General features: G+C 30.8%; 3 protein-coding genes across 6 annotated transcripts in view; 2 read left to right on the top strand and 1 right to left on the bottom strand.

Annotated features, from left to right (window-relative positions):
* Positions 1-18,677, top strand: part of LOC148306560 (23 kDa integral membrane protein-like) — a 29,249-nt gene extending 10,572 nt beyond the window's left edge. The window contains exons 2-6 of one of the 2 annotated variants that reach the window (XM_088264805.1): positions 6,011-6,199; positions 11,607-11,780; positions 12,784-13,002; positions 13,967-14,025; positions 18,267-18,677. In XM_088264805.1, the coding sequence (XP_088120931.1) occupies positions 6,011-6,199; positions 11,607-11,780; positions 12,784-13,002; positions 13,967-14,025; positions 18,267-18,276 (651 nt within the window). In that variant the 3' untranslated portion in view covers positions 18,277-18,677. Of the gene's footprint in view, positions 1-6,010; positions 6,200-11,606; positions 11,781-12,783; positions 13,003-13,966; positions 14,625-18,266 lie in introns of those variants that run through there. The other variant, XM_088264804.1, reaches the window with a different exon arrangement.
* Positions 1-20,308, top strand: part of LOC148306559 (leukocyte surface antigen CD53-like) — a 234,979-nt gene that overhangs the window by 37,811 nt on the left and 176,860 nt on the right. The window lies entirely within an intron of this gene.
* LOC148306554 (uncharacterized) overlaps positions 18,833-20,308 on the bottom strand; it is a 459,678-nt gene continuing 458,202 nt past the window's right edge. For 2 of the 3 annotated variants that reach the window (XM_088264798.1, XM_088264800.1), the window contains one exon: positions 18,833-19,511. In XM_088264798.1, the coding sequence (XP_088120924.1) occupies positions 19,147-19,511 (365 nt within the window). In that variant the 3' untranslated portion in view covers positions 18,833-19,146. Of the gene's footprint in view, positions 19,512-19,597; positions 19,769-20,308 lie in introns of those variants that run through there. The other variant, XM_088264799.1, reaches the window with a different exon arrangement.

The raw sequence follows: 20,308 nt of genomic DNA, 5'->3' as shown, positions 1-20,308 counted from the left end.
TGTTTTTTAGATATAGTACATACATTGGTATCTCTTTTTGTCGCCTCTGCCACGCCCCTCTCGTCTCTCGTCCGGACCGAGTATTCACTATTCAGGGTCACAGCAGTGTGGAATGATGTCACTGTAAATGACACACTCGGTACTGAACTACTCTACGACAGAACGCTATGGTCTTGGGCTCAATCAAATCGCATCCAACAAAGCATAACCGCCATTGATTTTTTGAAATATAAAATTGCATATTAGTTACACGTTTTGTATTTGCATACTTCGGGGAGTCGTAAAATTATCTCATATTCATACCGCATAGGTAGCAATTATTTCCTGTGTCTAAGAAACGCATTCCATTTTAAATTGTCTTAATAATATATTTTTTTTCTTTTGTTTTTTTTTTACTTTGTTTTTTTTTCTTTGGTGTACCTCTAAAATTTCTTAACATGGCAGGTCTACTTTGTATTTTAAACACTTATATTTATTTACTTTTGTAAATGAAGACAATTGCTGTAACAAAGTTGTATAGTCTCTATTTTGAATTACAAGATGTTCTCCCATAAACGGTTCATTGAATTTAAAAAAAGGTAGATGAATCTTATTGTGTGTAGGCAAGACAAAATCAAACCAAATCGGCCTTCTCAACGATTTATCTTACGTCTAGAGGGCGCCTTATACAATAAATAACTAACTAACTAACCATCACGCCGCTTCCCCGCAGGGGTAGGCAGAGAGAATCAAACTCCACGCCACTCTGTCTTTGCAAACATTCTTTGCCTCTTCTACATTCATGCATCTCCTCATACATACCCGACGATTATTACGACTCCTGACCCGGCCGCTTTCAAGTATTTGACATACCTGATTGTGCCAAGTTTTCCTCGGTCGTCCTCTGCTTCTTTTTCCAACTACATTCGCTCCATAAATTTGTTTAACCGTTCTTTCTTCACTCATACGCTCCACATGTCCAAACCATCTCAACACACCTTTCTTAATTTTATCGATAATGCTTATCTCCGCCTTACATTCTTTCCTTATTTCATCATTCGAACATCTATCAAACATCGTTTTGCCACACATTCGTCTGAGGGATCGCATTTCGACTGCATTCAGTCTGCTTTCATCCTTCTTTTGCCAACTCCATGCTTCGCTTCCATACATAAGGGTTGGAACCAGAACTCCATTGTGTACTGCCAGTTTAGCTTCCGCTGATAGATTTATACAATATTATATTTAAAATATGCGATACAGCCTGTTCATTTCTGAAAATATGAATTATCACAGACGATAACATGTTATAAATATACTTATTTCATTGATTACATGAAATGAACGAATTCTCGGTAAACATGTTAATGCGAATTCATGTACCTATTATTCATGTTAGAATCAATTGATGAAAATATTATTGACTTTTGAGACCACTAGTGCACAAGCAATACGTAAACATTTATAAATATAGTTTTATTAGTTTATTTTGTTATGTGTCGCCAAAGAAAAAATAATTAATTAATTTTAACAATTATTGGTATGACGTGGAGTGACCCAAAATTAATGTACAATTTGAATGAACAATAAGAATTAACTATCCATATTTAAGATTTTCCACTTTTGTCGCCTAAAATTGTATTCGTTTCTAAAGCCCTCTGTGAATATTATACATATTGTGAATCTGTGTTCATTTATATATCACCACGAGTCAATATGAACAACGCCTTTTAACTGAAACAGAATGTGAAAGTAAAATCTCATTGTATAATTGGAAAGTGATGTTGAAGATAAGTGTGTTGTAGCGAAAGTTTTCTTTCTTGACGATGGACCAGTGTTTGCTGCGGACACCCGTCCAACCTTTTGCAAATGACAGTAAACCAATTATATCATTATTATATACCCAACTAAACTTTAGGCTAGACTTTGACCTTTCTGAGCATTCAGTCGTGGCCGCTAACCTTCATAAAGGAAAAACATTGTTTCATTCAAATAGAATATTGTATAAAATAAAATGACGATTGTATGAATATTTTCTTTCAATTGGAATAATGTAAAGTATAAAAAATAATTATGTACTAAATTGATGATGTAGTCGACATGCTCTTCGTACTTTAATCTCACTTCTAATCCGTTACATTGCCGGATTCATATTATAAATCTTTTGTTTATAGTTTTTTTTTATGAATATTATCTTAAAATATTTTAATTTGAAACTACGTATGTGGGTAATGTTAATTTTAGTTTTTAAGTTGAATCTCTTAACACAATGTTATGGCAGTTCTCCGAAAATAAAAATTATCACAAAGGTGCAGTGGTTTTTCGTCGATTTACTATCTTGCTAAAAGTTTAGTGTACATAAGCCTTCAATGTTGACTCAAGATTAATATCATTTATTTTTTATGGTAGGTCTAGGAATTACATCTTATCGAGGAACCTTGAGTACTCAGTATTTAAATAAACATATATGCAACAGTTGCCCAAAAAAGGTTTATTCGCATATCGCTCACTCCTTTCAAGAACGTCATAAATCAAAAATCGTCAATTCTCAGTTGTGCATGTTTTCGCAATACCCAGAAATTGTACTATAGCCCAGCAAAAGCGGCATATTTTTAACTTAATATTTACCCGCTACAGAGCAGAAAGTGTTGTTTTGCATTTTGAAGAAAAGGTATTGTTTATTTATTTTTTTCAATATTCTAAATATTTTTCAAATGGAGAAAGAACCTTCAAGTTTTACCTAAAAAGATCTGTTGCACAGTAAAAAAAATATAAGTGGCTTGATATTTATTTTTGATACATTGTATTATATATTTAAAGTTTAAAAACGTTTTCCTGAAAAATCTAGTTTTTTTATTTATGACGTTCTTGAAAGGAGTGAGCGATATGTATTTTTCATCACAACAGTATAACCGCACAATAAATCATACTTTGTCTTGTGATAATAAAACTAAAAAAAAACTTAATAAAACCGGGTCAGGGTAACGCCGCAGCAATTCAACAACACGTGGACCATTAATTTGATAAAGAGAAGGAAGCTGGTGGATATAAGCATTTATTAAGTTCATCTTGTGGGCACACCTACATTTTATACGTACACAACCAATACTGAATGGTTTGGGTTTTTTATTAGAGTTCGCCCACCTTGAAACACGTAAAAGAAAGTAGAAAATAGAGAGGCAACGCATAATTTTCAAATAAATTTATGGGTTATTTGAATTTGATTGAAAGTAATAAAAGTGCATTTAGTAATTTCTTTATATTATTTAAAGTTATAACCCGCAAAGGCATTTTAAGAGGCATGTCTGCAGGTGGGATAGTAAGGAAAGGGTTGGTAGAAGTAAAAAATATATAATAATTTTCGTTTAGTTTTACAGAATGTTTAATGATAAAAGTGTCAAATTACGCGATAAAATGCAACATAACATGATAATATTCATTAACCTTTGTTTTTTGTAATACTGTTATCAAACGCATTTTTTTATTTAGCTCTCTTCTCATTTGGCTTATCAATATTTTTGTTCAACCTCGTACTGATATAATTATACAGCTTATATGTAAAAGTATGTACTCAAGAATAAATTGAACATTGTGTAATTTATAATTTATTTATAACGCTGACCCCATATAATGCATTTCATGGGTGTAACACAAGAGTAAAAAGAGATAAATACAAAAAATCTTCTATGGACATACATAATTACGTTTTAAGAACAAAATATAAATTAGCTTCTCGTTACGCCTTCATTATTACGCTTATCTTGTGAAAAAGTCATTCTGATGATGGGTATATTTTTAATTCTAATTAATTATTTACAAAATGTCTACAGTATCAGTTTCTTTTTGAGGGTATCTATTCTCTTTTCATAAAAATCAACCACGTTTTTATGTTTTTATCTAGTCAATATATAAGTATACAGCATATAAGTACACAGTATATAAGTACATATATGTATTTATCTTACTCACATTACATTTAGCCACGCAGTAATTATGTGCCATATATTTTACATACATATGTAGGTACGTATAGTTGGGCTTTTTATCATTTACCGGCATTTTATCAATAAAATTTCCTGTTTCCTACTCATTCATCGTTAGTTTAATGCCAAGTACATGCATATGTATTTATTTTTTGTAAAATATTAATATTATCCCGGTTCCCATCCAATGGTGCATAGAGCCCCGCATCGGATCAATGCAGTTTTAGCTTTGTTGTTAGTTATACCATGGATATCAGTTCTGCGTTCAAGAGTCTCGTATATATAGGGGTGGAATGTTATTGAAGGTATATTCTTTTTTTGACATCTCAGCATAGATGAAGAAGAATGGAAATCTGGGCATTTGCGGGGCTTACGACCGTCATAGGGTCGTTTAAGTGATCATTTTACACACGTGTAACATTCACCAATTCTATCCATGATTGAAAACCACACTACTCAAATTCTTGGAACTTCTATATACTCGTATATGGTTCAATTTCGGAACATAGTGCTGGAATCACTAGAATTCAATAGAGACATCTATTGGTGAGATGAAAGAAGCACAAGGTTAAATGACAATACTTTGAAAGGAAATAGAAGAGAATAATAACAATGGCCAGGGCACTCGGGGTTTTATACTCGTGAAAGCCTGTGTGATTCGGACCCAGTAGTGTGTACAAAGTTCCTTTGGGAAAAAATAGCGTTATTGATTAATAATCTTACTTAGCACTTAAAATGACTCATATCCTCGAAAAGTATACTTCCTGTTAGAATCCAAGAATAATTATATCAGTGATGAGTGTTATGTTGCATGATATTATAGTATGTCTTTATTCAAACTTTAATTCTCCGATTACGCAATCATTATAAAAAGTAATAAAGCTACTTTAGCTATAAATTAAATAATGGCATTTTCGGATTCAATTTAAGCTTCACCTAATAAATTCTCGCAGATAAGGGAACTAGTTTTAAAAAAATGACTAGACGGTTTAACCCGGAGTAGATTTAAAAAATCAATTGCGATACTCTTTCTTATATCGCTCACTCCTTTCAAGAACGTCATAAACCAAAATTCGTCAATTTTCAGTTGTGCATGTTTTCGGAATGCCCAGAAAATGTACTATATCCCAGCAAAAGCGGCATATTTTTAACTTAATATTTACCCGCTACAGGGCAGAAAGGGTTGTTTTGCATTTTGAAGAAAAGGTATTGTTTAATTATTTTTTTAAATAAACTAAATATTATTCAAATGGAGAAAAAACCTTCAGGTTTTACTTAAAAAGATCTGTTGCACAGTAAAAAGTTCAGTAAGTGGCTTGATATTTATTTTTAATAGATTGTATTATATTTTCAAACTTCAAAAACGTTCTCCTGAAAAATCAAGTTTTTTGATTTATGACGTTCTTGAAAGGAGTGAGCGATATTCTCTCTCGAGTTTAAGAGAGCAATCAATGATGCTCGTACCTTGTGTTGTTATCGTCTGTTCGCCGTTTATTATACAGAATTTATTTTGTAAATTATATCGCTACTTAGTACAACATTAGCATTGAAAATATTCTGGTCATACGATGTCATTCTGAATTTGTCACAAAAAAACTCTGCGATTATTATATTGTGTGAAGATTTATTTTATGGCCATTGTGGTTTTTACGTATCCATGGCAATCTGTCGCTTGAGCTGGTACATCATATGATTTCTTGACTATAGTCTGTATATATATATATATATATATATATATATATATATATATATATATATATATATATATATATATATATATATATATATATATATATATATATATATATATATGTATATATATATGTATGTATATATATATATATATATATATATATATATATATATATATATATATATATATATATATATATATATATATATATATATATATAATATATATATATATATTTTTTTTTATTTTTTATTTTTTTGTATAAGTACCTGGACGTATGTTCCTTCCGGTTAGGAATCTACTAAAATGAATTTAATGATTTTTGACAGCATGCTAATTTTGTTGTGTTTTCCAGCTATGCGGATTGGCAATTCTTGGTATCGGAATTGCCTTCAAGCTGAAGGTGGCTGACATCACTAGACTGCTGGAGGGTAAGATCTCAGCACCCCCTCTAATCTTCATCATCATCGGATGTGTCATCTTCGTGATCGCATTCTTCGGATGCTGTGGTGCCGTGCGTGAGAGCCACTGCATGGTCGTTACGGTAAGCCCAACTTATTTTTTATCACATTCAGGCCAAACTTTTTTTTGTGAAAGATACATTTTTTTACATTCAGCGCCAGGGGTCCTACATTTTCGTCAGTTCATTAGTGGGGTATTTTTAGTATAAATATTTTTTTTGGATTAGTATAAAAATGTTATATATTAACTTTTCCATTATTTGGGAATTGACAGGCAAACGAAATATCTACGGATGACTGCCAAATTATCTGAGACAATATTTTAGGGAAAATATCCTTTACAATGTATAAGACATATTTCGTAATACGAAAAAAATCAACAGCTAAATATGTTTATTTTTAAAAATACGATCGACTCCGCTTAAATTGAACACGTTGGGATAAATAATTTGGGCCAATTAAGCGTGTGTCCCAATTCAGTGCAATCTAACACACAGTTCCAACGACGTTTTGTTCTTGCTTCTGTGAAATTTACAATTTAGTTGTGATATTTTCGCGGTCATTTATCGATATGTTACCTCATATGGTAGGCTAGATAACTATTAGCCTTATGTATTAGATATTTGATTAACATCATCACTTTGTTCAAGCCAATCATTTTTCTTAAACTTCTTTTTTTTACTTTTACGACAGCTTGCTCAAATACTAATTTTGTAGGCAAGCCACGAATGTCGTAAAGTAAGATTACAATCTTATTAAATATACATGTACATGAATAGAATCGAGACCGTTAGCTATTTTCGTGCATTAAAAAATAAACCGTTATGCGATGGCGAAGGGATTTTTTTACCATCGGTTAGAAGAATCCAGTTAATTCTGATAAGCACAAAAATGCCCGAATTGTATTCCTTATCGCGAGTACTGTCATAGCTTATTCCATATAGAAGCGAGAAGAATCCAACTTACCTGCTTCATATTTTATTCAAAGTATTTTAAATTTAGTCAACGATTGACTTGAGTATTTTTTGGGGATTGTTCGTGCGGAAATTTAGATTACAAATTCTATCATGGACATGGACCAGTAAGTTGTAGCCGTTGGTCATTGGTCAGCGCAGTGGCTCGGAAACTTTCTGTATTATTTGGTAATTCATTGAAAGGTTTTACTTCTTCGATTTTATCAACAAATTGTATCAATTTGAATATTGTATTAGAAGTATACAATTTTAAGCGATCAAATTGTTATATTTCTCATGCGTAGTTATTTCTCTTTACTCTAAAAAAACTGTCATGCTACATTCCTCGAATTAACGTTTTACACTTTAGATGATCCTGTTTTAGCTAACGATAAAGATTTGCTATTGATTAAATACCTGAAAGAATACGCTTCTACAATAGAATACGATGTCTCAATTATGACAATAAATTTAGGACTTAAATAAAAAGCGTACGTTGCAAAAATGCGATTGATGAATGTTAGGATGACAATAGTGTATGGAACTGTCGATACACACAGCACTTTACGTTGATAAAATTTTATTTTTAATTTACATTTTTCGTTGTTGAGTGTATTTTATTGTTATTTCTTGCTATCCATTTATCTGATTTTAAAATAAAGTTTTTTTTTATATTGAAGAGTAGTTAAGTAAAATAAACTAAATTGAGATATTTCTCACTTGGGCAGTCGAATTAAAGTGTTGAAATGTGAATAATCAAGTCGGAAGATCTTTTTACTGCGGATACATTTTTTTTAGTTTTAATCATAGTAAGTGGATGCTTTTGTGATAATACAAGTAGGAATTAGTTATTTAGCAGGTTCATACTAATTACTGCGTTACGGGCGTGCCCGTTAATTACGTTCTGTAGAATACGAGGGCACTTGTTCGTCATGTACTCGCGTATAACATATTTTATACATAAGTAGGGTGGCTCTCACAGGTAATACAGGTTCATACATAGTTCCACATCCCCATTCCCGTCTCTACTTGTTTCGGTCGGTTGAATACCATACGTAAAATTCATTACGAAGGATTTTATTGTTCATAGCAAGTAATCACAGTCAGTACCGGATTGACATTTAAAGGTCTAAAATTTAGTAAAATTAATTATATTTGTTGCGAAATACTTGATAAAAACTTAAACATTTCGAAATTACATTTTTGACGTGTTTGTTTATTTATAATTTCAGCATTATGACAGGTCAATGCATATACTTACTAAAATTCACTCCCACTTTTGCGATAGTAATTTTCTTTATGTCAAAATATTTTAAGGATGAAATCCTAGCAGACAATTACAAGAATCCATTAAATTATTTTAAGAAATTACATATAGTGTAAACTCGATGGCTACTCCTACTTTCTGAGAATATTTATCAGAACTTTGATAATGTTAAATATCCAACAATAAACAAGATGCCTTCAAAGAATGACGACGCAAATAAATATCGGTTTGCATTTTATCAAATTTTGATATAGTTTTTGGAATTGATAAATTGCCTTTCGTGGGTTTGAATATTTAATTGTAATCAAATTAAAATCCACTACTGTCGACAAAGTTGAATATTTTCGAAAGCTAACGTATGTCGCGTGAATATATTATCATGAAAAATGCAAATATTCAAGCAATCGTGTTAATATCAAGCCAATTAGTTTAGATTATTGCACTTCCCAGATTTTACACTTTCAATAGAAGGTATCGATTTTTAAAGTCCCTTAAAAATATATTGCTAACATTACTAGATAATTACAGTGAAGTACGTAACTATAGTATTTATTTTTTTAACGATATCGATTCCGAGTATCGGACATGACCCCATTTGCGTGAAATGTACGTTGGTATTGTGTTCTATGGCGAAAGAAGAGGACCCTTTCATGTTGAGTAGGTCACTACGTCACTAGGCACCACGCGCTAACCTGGGGAGGGTAGTGGGTGTTATTGTGTATTCACCCCTTACTTTCGCCCAAGGTAAACATTCACTAAGCATACATCATTTATGAATATCGTAAAATATTCAAGTATTTTTGGCACACTAAACGGATTGACTCCAATGAAAATGTTGCCCTTCGACAATAATAATAAATAATCAGGTTACAACAGCGTTTTCAGCTTTCACACGTGTAGGATTTTGATGATTATAAACTGGATATTTTTTAAAAAATCTTTCATACGCGCAGGACTTTAATGAATTTTTTAAATGGTAAATAACGGAGTTACAAAGTTTTCAACACTTTACATGCGCAGGATTTCAATAATTATAATAAATAGTAATCAGAATTAAGCATTCTCATACATAAGATTTCTATGATAATTAATAAACGGGATCTCAATGTTTTACACGTAGATTTCAATGCGTTTTTTTTAAATATGTACTTTTAAATAAAACCTATAAAACATCATTACTTTTCATCGAGCACGGGAGCCACATAGTCTGTTGATGATGCCACATCCGTTTGTTTGTCATTTATATTTTTAGTCGTCGTACATAATATTCTATAACGGGAGTCGCCAATGCACTAAACCAAGCTTGTTTCTTACATAGGACATAATATGATCATGCTTTTAGTATATTGAAGCTTTGAAAATTATTTAATGTTTATTTACTTTCTATCTTATATACCAGTAAAAACATAATTTGTTGACGTTATACATCGCTTTTGTTAAAACACGTGTTTGTTATTCATTACATTATATATTATAGGTATTCTAATGTTGTGAGTTACCTACTGTTCATTTTATTTTGGGCCTATGAAAAAAAAATTGTATTTTGTAATGATAAAATTTCCTTTCATTAAAAGATAAACACCCCACTTATTTTTCATGGCCCCAAAATAAAATGTCACGAAACGTTATATTATCCAGTAAGTAATACAAAGTTTACCTTTTATTGGGGACAATGAATATAACTACGTGAGTGGGTTTTGTGAAGACGTACCAAGTTTTACTCGTCGGACAATTTTATCATTTAACGCTGCACTGTTGTTACGTGTGTGTTATTTTGGAAATGATTAGCCAATCTAAACGGATGCTTTTATTCCGGATCTTTGTTAATTATTTCTTAAATGTAACAATTATTTTTATATTCTGCGAATCACACAACAGCAAGCTACTCGCGCACCAAATTTCGGCCCGATTTAAAGAAAAAGGGAAAATAAAATATTAAATATAAGTTAATGTTTCGTTTTGTTAGAAATTAATTTTTCGGTAAGTGAGAGAGTAGCTACTCCACGAGTGAATTTCGGAAGCAAGTAACAGGTTCCGTTGTTTTCAATTTTGATGATTTCATTTCATTAGCTCCTTTGAAGTTTTATTGGCTCGAGTGTGGTATCTTCATTACGCGGTGTTTACTCTGGAAGCTTGTCACGCGACGCGCGACGTGCTTGCGCCTCGCTTCACCGCTTTAGGGGCGCTGCCCTTGGGAACGCTAACTCCGGCCGACTTTATGGTCTTACGGAATATTGCGTCATCACCCCGTAACAGGTTACAATGGAATAAAAATACGTATTACCACAACACTAGTAGGTAGCTACCCATAGTCAGTCGTATAATAATAGGCTTGAGCATTTGAGGACCGTTTTGTTTCCCACTGTCGTTAACACTTCAATTGGAAAACGTAACGTCATCGTTATTTTATGGCGCCCGCCATTTCTTCTATTAGAATAATATACTATCAAAATTATAGAAAGTATTTTACTAAAATATTTTAACATAACAAATCGGTTGAATATTCTAGATACCCCAGACCGCCCGAACGTACTTTTTCCGCCTTTACTGATCAAATGAAATAAATTAAATTTCCATTAATATATAACAATATATACAGCGTACCATTGTGTAAATAAGTAAATTGCGTTGTATTCAAAATCATTATTTAACATCACGTAATTTCGATTTCAATAAATATCCATTTTGTAATTAATTATTTGTTTTATTTTTTATCCTCTCAACGTTTATTTTTTATGTGAAATCGAAAAAGCACGCTACTTTTTCTTTAAATAATCTACCGCAAAGTATTGTTACATATTTAAATGTTTTTTAATCACTTTGATGCCAACTCATATTTTACATAAACCTTAGATAATCGCTGTTTACATTCTTCAAATCATATGCTTCTTTTTCTGACCTTTATACACATTCAATAGTGTCCATTGTATTGATGCGGTATAATCTTGGTGATGAATGCTTGGTGTTCAGGTCCTGCGCTTCAAGTACCAACCTAGGATAAAGTAAATAAATATAAAAGTAAAGAAAAATACTAAAAATAAGTATATACTTATATAAGTATATAATAACTTTATATTTTCATCCTCCAGAAATCAAACTCTAGCCTCATGCATTGTAGCCAGATCCAATACACTATGTGGTCAAATAAAAATTGAGTTGTGAAAGCTAATGAAAAACGAAAAAAAACATAAATAAATTTCCCCTTTTGTTCTAAGGAATAGAAGAGATTTTTTAACCATTTTAAAATTGTTTTCTTTTCTATTATTACAGTATGCAGTATTCCTCCTCGTCATCATCATCATCCAAGTTGTGATTGCCATCCTTGTCTTCGTGAACATTGGAGACACTGAAAAGATCATCTCTGAATCTCTCAGAGCATTATTTGAGGAGGTCAAAAATCAAAAGGATCCAGCAATTGAGGCATTCAACGCTCTCCAATCTCTGGTAACAATTCATTTTATTATAATTGTAATCTTATAGGTAAGTGCATGCTTAGTTTAATAAGTTTTTACTTTATTTGTTAAAAGTGAGTATGCTATATGCAAACCGTCATTTAGATGAAAGTAACAATGAATGTTCTGATCATATATCCAAAGCCATGTTATTATTAAGAGAATGGTGTCAAAAAAGGCATTATCAGGGCAAGATTCATAATACCTAGAATTTGAACGTTTGAACCATCCTCGCTGTATCTGACGGTATAAACGATTGATTACCTTGTAAACTAAATTGTAATTATGTATGGTAGTTTTGGTATTTTTAGAGATTTGTATTTCTTTCCTCAAAAACTTTGCAAATAGTGAAACCGGGTAGTAATCTTCTTTAAAACATAACTAATTCACGGAATACATGGAGATTGTGGAAATATTTAGTGGCATTACTAAACTGTTTGCCTAATGACATTACCAAACTATCTTAGAAATTTACAAAATTTTATTATCGTCTAAATGATATAGAAAAATGTTTATATATTTCTTATCTCCCTGGTCATACTATGTGTAATGAATTTATTGATCGAAGCCCCATGAGAATTTAGTTTCATTAATAGGTTGTGTATTTTTTAGAATTAAGACATTGTTTGGTGGAAGCGCTTTTAAGCAGAAGCGTCTTAAACATACCGTTGGTAAAGAGTAGGAGACGCTTAACATTCTATTTCCTTACTTTTGTTACAGCACAAGACACCAAAAAACATTGTACAGATCGGAATTGAGTTTGCGGTCACTTGTGATTAGTATACGACCCTAATTAGTGTACTAATAATTAAGGTCGGGGTTGATGAAAAAACTGCCCAACAACAATGTGTTAATAAATAGAATGTGCAAACTATTAAGGTCCAAGATCAGTAAAATTTATAGAATCACACATACTTGTGTAAATGTATTCCTTAGTTGATATCTGGCGAGAGATTACTCTGTATGGGTTTATAATATTTGAATATGTTGTTCAGCTTCACTGCTGCGGCGTGCAAGGTCCTTTCGATTACCCCATTGTCGGAGTACCCGCCTCGTGCTGCGCCGGAGGAGATGCCGATGTGGTGCGCCAAGTGCTGGGATCCTGCCAGGCGGTGTCCGCATACAAGACTGGTTGCATCAGTGCCCTCACCGCATTCACCAAGACTGCTGGGAACACTATCGCCGGAGTTGCCATTGGTGTAGCAGTGGCCGAGGTATTTATCTACTTATCGATAAGTTACGGTACAGGATGCATGTTTTGAAAATTTTATATGCAGTGAATGATAATATGGATTTTCTTGCATCATAATGTACCTCGTTTAGGTTTAACTCCAAAATTGTTAGATTCCCGTCTATCGCAAGAGGAACATGATATTTTTTCGATTGGACACTGGATTCCTTTAGAAAAATAAATGACTAAAAATCTTTTTCGTAGTTGTTTGACAGAATAAACAATCCCTATTTTATGAGTATAGTTAAGCACTGATTTAACGATCTGTCAACTTAGTCATAAATATAATTGGTAGTATACAAACTTCTCATTCGAGGGTGCCTCAGATGTCATCAACATAGTTACTAAACGGCTTCTCCCTACTCCCTCAGGTGTCCGTTTCCTGTTGATAATGGCCAATGACTGAACGAGAAATTTGTAAATTTTTACACAAGAAGCATATGTTTATTGTATATGATTATATTAAATTAAAAATGACTCTTTTTAATATTATTTTTTGAGAAAGAAAGAAAGGTAGTCAATAATTATTAAAATATTTTGGATTGTGTCAAACAAAAGTACTTGGTATTTTCACACAATCCTTTGTTTTTCTTTTAATAATTTTTGTAAAAGTAATTTTTCATTTATTTGATCCATTTTACTATAATTGTAAGATAAACAGCATGATAGAGAATTAAGCTTAGCACAAATTTATATGAACATAATTAAGTCAACATGAAAGTTATTGATATAAATCAAAATTGAAACAAGATCTGAAGTATCTTTCCAGCGTTTGTTTTATTCTAGACAAATTTATTCTAAAGAAATCCAGATCTTAGTAGAAATATTAATTGCAATTTAGGTATGTATTAGTTTTCAAGTAAGGGGCTACAGATTTTTTTAAATATCAAAAGTGCTTTCAGATGTTTAATTTTTATTTTCAAAAACTTGTCAATTTGTGATTTCAGGTCATTGGTGCCATCTTCGCTCTCTGCCTCGCTAACTCCATCAGGAACGCAGATAGAAGGTCAAACTACTAAGTTATTCAAAGGACTTTTTATAATATTTTATTTCACCTTTACATACCACACCTCATTTGTACAAAGCCTACTGGAGGATATGTTTTATGTTTATTAACCATAAATATTATATTGATGTACCACATGTTTTTTTTAAATATATTTTTTATTCTGAATAAATGTTAAAGAATATAGAAGTTACTTCATATTCTCTGGGTGAATCTTTCGGTGAAAGCGTGTCACTTGCACAATGTTGTTACTTTCTATATATTTATTTATTAAGGATCTGGCTTAGTGTTTAATCTTCATTCTGTAGCATAATCAGGGAAAGAAACAGATTTTAACTTTTGGAACAAATTTTAAAGAGTAAGTTTGTATTCTGAAATATATTTTTCTGAGAATTATCTTTGGACTAGTGACTACTTACTGCCTTTCAATTTTTCAATAGTCATTTCCAGAGTGAAGTTATTTTTACTTGAAATTATCAGAAATGGAGAAATATGGTCCTAGTCGAAAAAATATTATTGGAATATTAAGAAAAACTTTGAAATTGTGAGAGGCCGTTTAGCTTAATGACCCTCGAAAAGATTGTGTAGCTTTTGAAAAATATATTTCCCATGATTACTGTGTGTTTTTTCAAATATATTACATCTAAGCAAATGGCATTATGTACTCGAAATATAAGAGTTCAGTAAATTGGATAAGAAAAAAGAATAACTTGATTATGCTATTGATAGTGCAAATTCTTACAAATAATGTATTCACCTTCATCTAACACCAAAGTATGTATTAATATTCACTCGGAAGTAAAGTAATCATGTATGGTGTTGTCTTGTGAAGATTACAGTATATCTAAGAATTACTAACACTACTAAATGGAATATTGCCTTCTTATATTATATTCTTCTTATAAAATATATTATGTGTTGTGGCATTTCTTATTAAAATATAAAACTATTTTATTGTTTCGGTTACAATCAAATTATAAATTTGGCAGATTTCTATGTAAACTGATATTTATATAAACATTTGAAAAATATATAAAACTCAAGATTCATATACAAAATATATTACAATGTAGTCGTATTTTTCGATGTGTGATTCACATAGCTTTTGCATTTTTGAATATGTACCTAATAATTTAATTTATATATACATAAATATATATGTATACATATATATATATATATATATATATATATATATACATATATATATATATATATATATATATATATATATATATATACATATATATATATATATATATATATATATATATATATATATATATATATATATATATATATATATATATAAATATATATATATATATATATAAATATATAATTGTCAATATAAATATATTTTATGAAACTCTAAATTTTTAAAGAAAATAGGATAATGTGCCTTTGCTTCTTCAAGATAACCTGTCCGCTAGTGAGTTTAAAATAACTGTACCCGCAGAGTTTCATGTTTGAATTGAAAATTTAGACTTTTTCATAAATTGGAAATACAACTCTGATAAATGCGTCTAGGATACACACGATGGTGAGATATATTTCTTCTCACCCGTACTGTTACGGTTGTACTAGCGGGCAGGTTAAAATGTATTTTTGTGTACTAAAAAGATGTATAACAAATTGTATACTTAGCACTTTCAAATAAACTGACAAAATAGATTTTGTATTTGATTGACAGATTTTTTCCCCTTCTATGAGCAACCATTGCATCCATTATTTCCCAAATTTCACTCTCAATCATAGTTGGAATTTCCATATTGAGAACTCTTAAACTGATAATCCTTATGAATTTTGAACTGTGGACGAGATAATAAATTACTAATAAGAACTGGAAAGTTGAATGATATATTTGATTAATAATATAAACACAATGAAGATAGGATAGCATTTTATGGTTGGAAAAAATCAAAGATTAGGTCTGTAATATAATTTTAATAAACCCTTACGAAATGTATATTATTAATATAACACGTTACATCTGATGTGCCAATGGCAGATTACTAAAATCAGTGTATTCTGAAATCTTTAAATACACTCCTAAGATAGCATTATCTGGTAGATAAGATACAGTAAACGGCTTCAAGTAAAAATCTCTCATTTATATGCTAATAAAAACAGAACATTTGCAATCTTCATATTATAATATTGCCACATAAAAAAATATAAAAAAGTACCTACATATGTATAAACAAGTTTTTTGTTTTTGTTTTAAACGCTTTAAAAAAAATTAACTCTTCATCCTTGTAATAAAATTGCTTAGTTTAATTAATTTATTGGTTATGGTATTTTTTACATTTTTCATAATTGAATCATAGACAAAACTATAAAAACCAGATGGATTACACATATTTCATTGCATCAAAGAGAATAACAGTATGCATAAATAAAATTGTTAGCTTTACAAAAACAGATGTTGTGAATTAACCTTATCATTCCATCATTCATTTTGCTTTGCTTTCAAAACATTTGAAATTGTAAATGGTGCTTTATAATTGATATTTGGTGGGTTATGGATTAGTTTGCTTGCGGCTGGTTCTGGTAAGTAGATTTTTATAATACTTTTATTGATAGTTTTTATAGATGTATGTTTTGGTGAGGACACATGTATTTTTTTTGGGGTTAAAATTTGTTTCATTTTCACCTTTTTTTCTCCATTAATGAAATTATTCAGCTTGTTATCGTTTGAAATGCCTTCTTTGTTTGACTTGGTTTTGCCGGAGTAAATGAAAATTTTACAATCTAAACAAAAGAAAACTTTTCTACACCACTCTCATACACCGCTTTTTTCATACACCGCTCTCAAGTAAGGGTCAACGAGAACAATAAAATTGAAATCTTTATCAGGATTATACATGGACAAGATGGAAATTTGATTGCAGTAAATTAAAAGGCGCTGTGAAGTTATAGTTGGGTAGAGGTTTGACTGCGCAACTGAGTTGTGTTTCCCGCCATTTGCAAAAATAAAATTTATAATATGTCTGGGAATATAAGTGTTGTATATTTCACGCTTTCCTTCTTGATCCGTTTAAAGGTATTTTGTTGGTCTATGGGCTTATTATATTTGAACTATTTGATGCTGAAAAGCGCGGTGGCGTTTTTAGATATTTCTATTAAAATGTATGGACTAAAATATTTAATGAGCTTTGCGGTGTAGATTGCATTAAGTGTTATTTGTGCGAAAAAAAGTGAACAGGGATATGGTAATTATAACTTTGAAGGTTATATTTCTATATTATTTTTTAGCTTAATGAAAATGTAATTTATTTATATGTAGTGTCAAACGGAAAATGCAAACATTGAAAAGTCACATTTCAAAGAGATGTGACTATTTTTAAGCATGAATAAATTAAAAGTGTTTTTTTATTGTTTTTCGTTCCTACAAAATATAACCATGTTAATCTTTTTTGAAATGCGGAAACAAACCAATGTCTAGTAATTTTCTTGTAAGAAAAAAAGTCGTTTCATGAAAAATAAAGTTATAAAAAAAAAAAAAAACACAATTTTCAGGAACAGAATACTTTTATTATCATACATTATGGAATAATTATTGTTAATATTAGGCATAATTATATAATATAAATGGAGAAAGAGAGTAAATGACTTTCTACATAATTTGTACTATAAAGTACCTATATAGGTTTGATAAGTATATTTTAGCCCTATACAAAAATACATAACTATACCACAATTACAAAATCAAGTACATTAGGGTTATGAGGTTTTTATGATTTGAATCTATAATTCATAAATAATAAATATATTTTATATGAAAATAATAACATATTACATAATCCATTGAAAAAAAATTTAAGATAGATTAACAATCTCAATCAATGCCCTTTGAATAAAATTAAATCAAGAGTAAATTTAAATAAATTGTTTCTTGTAAAAATATACCATTGAGTAGTTAATTGAAAAAATAATTTATGAGATTTACAGAAAAGAGATTGAATTAATAATGAAATATTCTAACAATAAAATAAAAATCACAGTTACCAGATGAAGCATGCAAATTTTTTTTTTTTAATAAATAGTTAATAATACTCCACACAAGTAATGGTAACGCAAATAATCAATATTGAGATAATTTTTTTTTATAAATATATATTGTGCAATTAAATAATGATTCAAGCTATTTTAATGCATGGGAGAGTTGTCAAGAATTATTATCTTTGTATATTAAATTAAACTACATAACTCAATTAAAAAATGTTATATTTTTTCAGATATGCTTAATCAAGACAAGAAGAAGAGTTTGGTGCTAAAAGTGATTGATTATTTTCAATATATAATTTTATATTGTCATTCAAACATTTCTATAGCAAATAGAATTAAGTAAATTTTTAACGAAAATGCAAATTTTATTATGTCGCAAAAATAGTTTAACGAGGGCAGTCTAAAAATATATTGTAAAGTTAAATTAAACGGATTAATATTATAAATATAAAATTTTGGTGTGATCTCTAAATATTATGTACATTAGTGTAAATATACAATCCCACACATTTCATGACAAGATAAGGGCATATCATCTCACTTATAATTAATTTGTGGTTCCAACTACTTACAATTCATACATTATTGCGATTTACATATTTTTCATCCAATAAATAACTATGTAAAAAATGAAAAAAAAATGTCTTCTTAATTCTCAGTGGAAACAAACAACATTATATACAAATATCACAAATTGGCAACTCTCCGCCATCAGAGGTTAGTACCGAGTATGTAAACTGGCAATAGATTCCCCTCATCACTACGCTGACTTGCATGCCTGTTGATTTCCTCTGGGAAATCTCTACTATCTATCGATACTTTCATTCAATTACTAAATCATATTGAAATCCAGTTATAATCAATCCAACGGTAATTCATAAATTCTATAAATCAACAGTTTTTCCAGTCTTCAAATCTAAGCTCAATTTCCAGAATGAATATAATATTGTGTTATCTATTTGGAAGCCATTTTTGGTTTAATATGTAAACTGCACTATGGTTATTTCTTTAAGTAAATTATTATCGTATACCTCGAATAAAAAAAAAAGTATATGGAAAATAACATAGGATAAATGGTGTTAACATTTTTATAAATGAAATACACATTTCTCACTGAGTATTATCTTGGAGACTGACTTCGGAACTGGAGAGACTGACTGCGCAAGAATCGCTAAATGTTCCACGACTGCTATTGTCACTGTCTGTGGCATTCTTATGACTGAAGTCTACAGACCTTTGCGAGGCCTTACCGGAGTCTCGGGATATTTGGTTTTCCAAAGTTCCAGAGGCGGATTCGTCTACGGAGGTTATTAGATTGATAGCGGTAGACATATCCTCCAGGAAATCAAAACAGGCAACCGCCTCGCGCTCTTCTTTACCGTATCGCACAAAGAAATCATTCCTGCCAATGATAGTCGGTCTGTGGAAGCACGAGAAGCGCAGGACCGCCAGCCCTCGCTCCCGCAAGGCCGCAGCTGGGGAGGAACACCGGTCCAGTTAGTGTTCGTCTTGTATCGCTACTTCGAATGACATGCATAAATGCGACACAAAGAAGTAGCGGTGACGTGAAGCAGACATTTATGAGATGAATTTCCCAAAGGTGATACATTTACACGGCATGCAATCGACACACAAAGCGTGTTAGGGTCTCTTTCGGTTGATGTAAGGACGTTTGCCGGTTCCTCAGTATCAAGCGGTGACTTCTAGGTGCCAGTGGGGCTGCTGGTGGAGTCTGTGTGATACAATACATCTAATGTCAAAGTCCTTCAAAACATTCATATTTCCAGCACGCGTCACTTTGTATTCATTTTTTTATATGAAAATCATAAGACCAAAATAAAAATTCAACGATACGTCTTTAAAACACATTTGTATCCATAAATTATTACTGCTTTGAAAATTGATAACTTTGGTGATCAATATGTATTTTTATTTGGCATTTACTTAATAGAATTCTATAATTTATTGTTACATATTATGTAGTATAAATCCACGATTTAAGATCCTACTGAGTTTATCTGTATTTGTGACACTGTTTTGCCTTGCATGTGCATTGTAACAGTTTGATTATGCCCCCGCAAGTTAAAATAACTGTCACAAAAAAATATGGGCTGATTCATGCTAATACTAATATATTATATGTGTATATGTATTTTGAATGAATTTTATTAAATAGTTGTTAAGTTTTCCTGCAGTGAATGATAAGCAATATTGTGATATGTGAGCGAGAAGCAAAGCAGGTGAGATCACAAATGTACACAGATTGTATTGA

This window comes from Brachycentrus maculatus, unplaced genomic scaffold, assembly GCF_059751285.1.
Source record: "Brachycentrus maculatus isolate JH-2025_06_01 unplaced genomic scaffold, ASM5975128v1 h1tg000238l, whole genome shotgun sequence".
Lineage (NCBI taxonomy): Eukaryota > Metazoa > Arthropoda > Insecta > Trichoptera > Brachycentridae > Brachycentrus > Brachycentrus maculatus.
The sequence above is the reverse complement of the archived record's forward strand: the minus strand, read 5'-3'. Positions and strand labels throughout refer to the sequence as shown.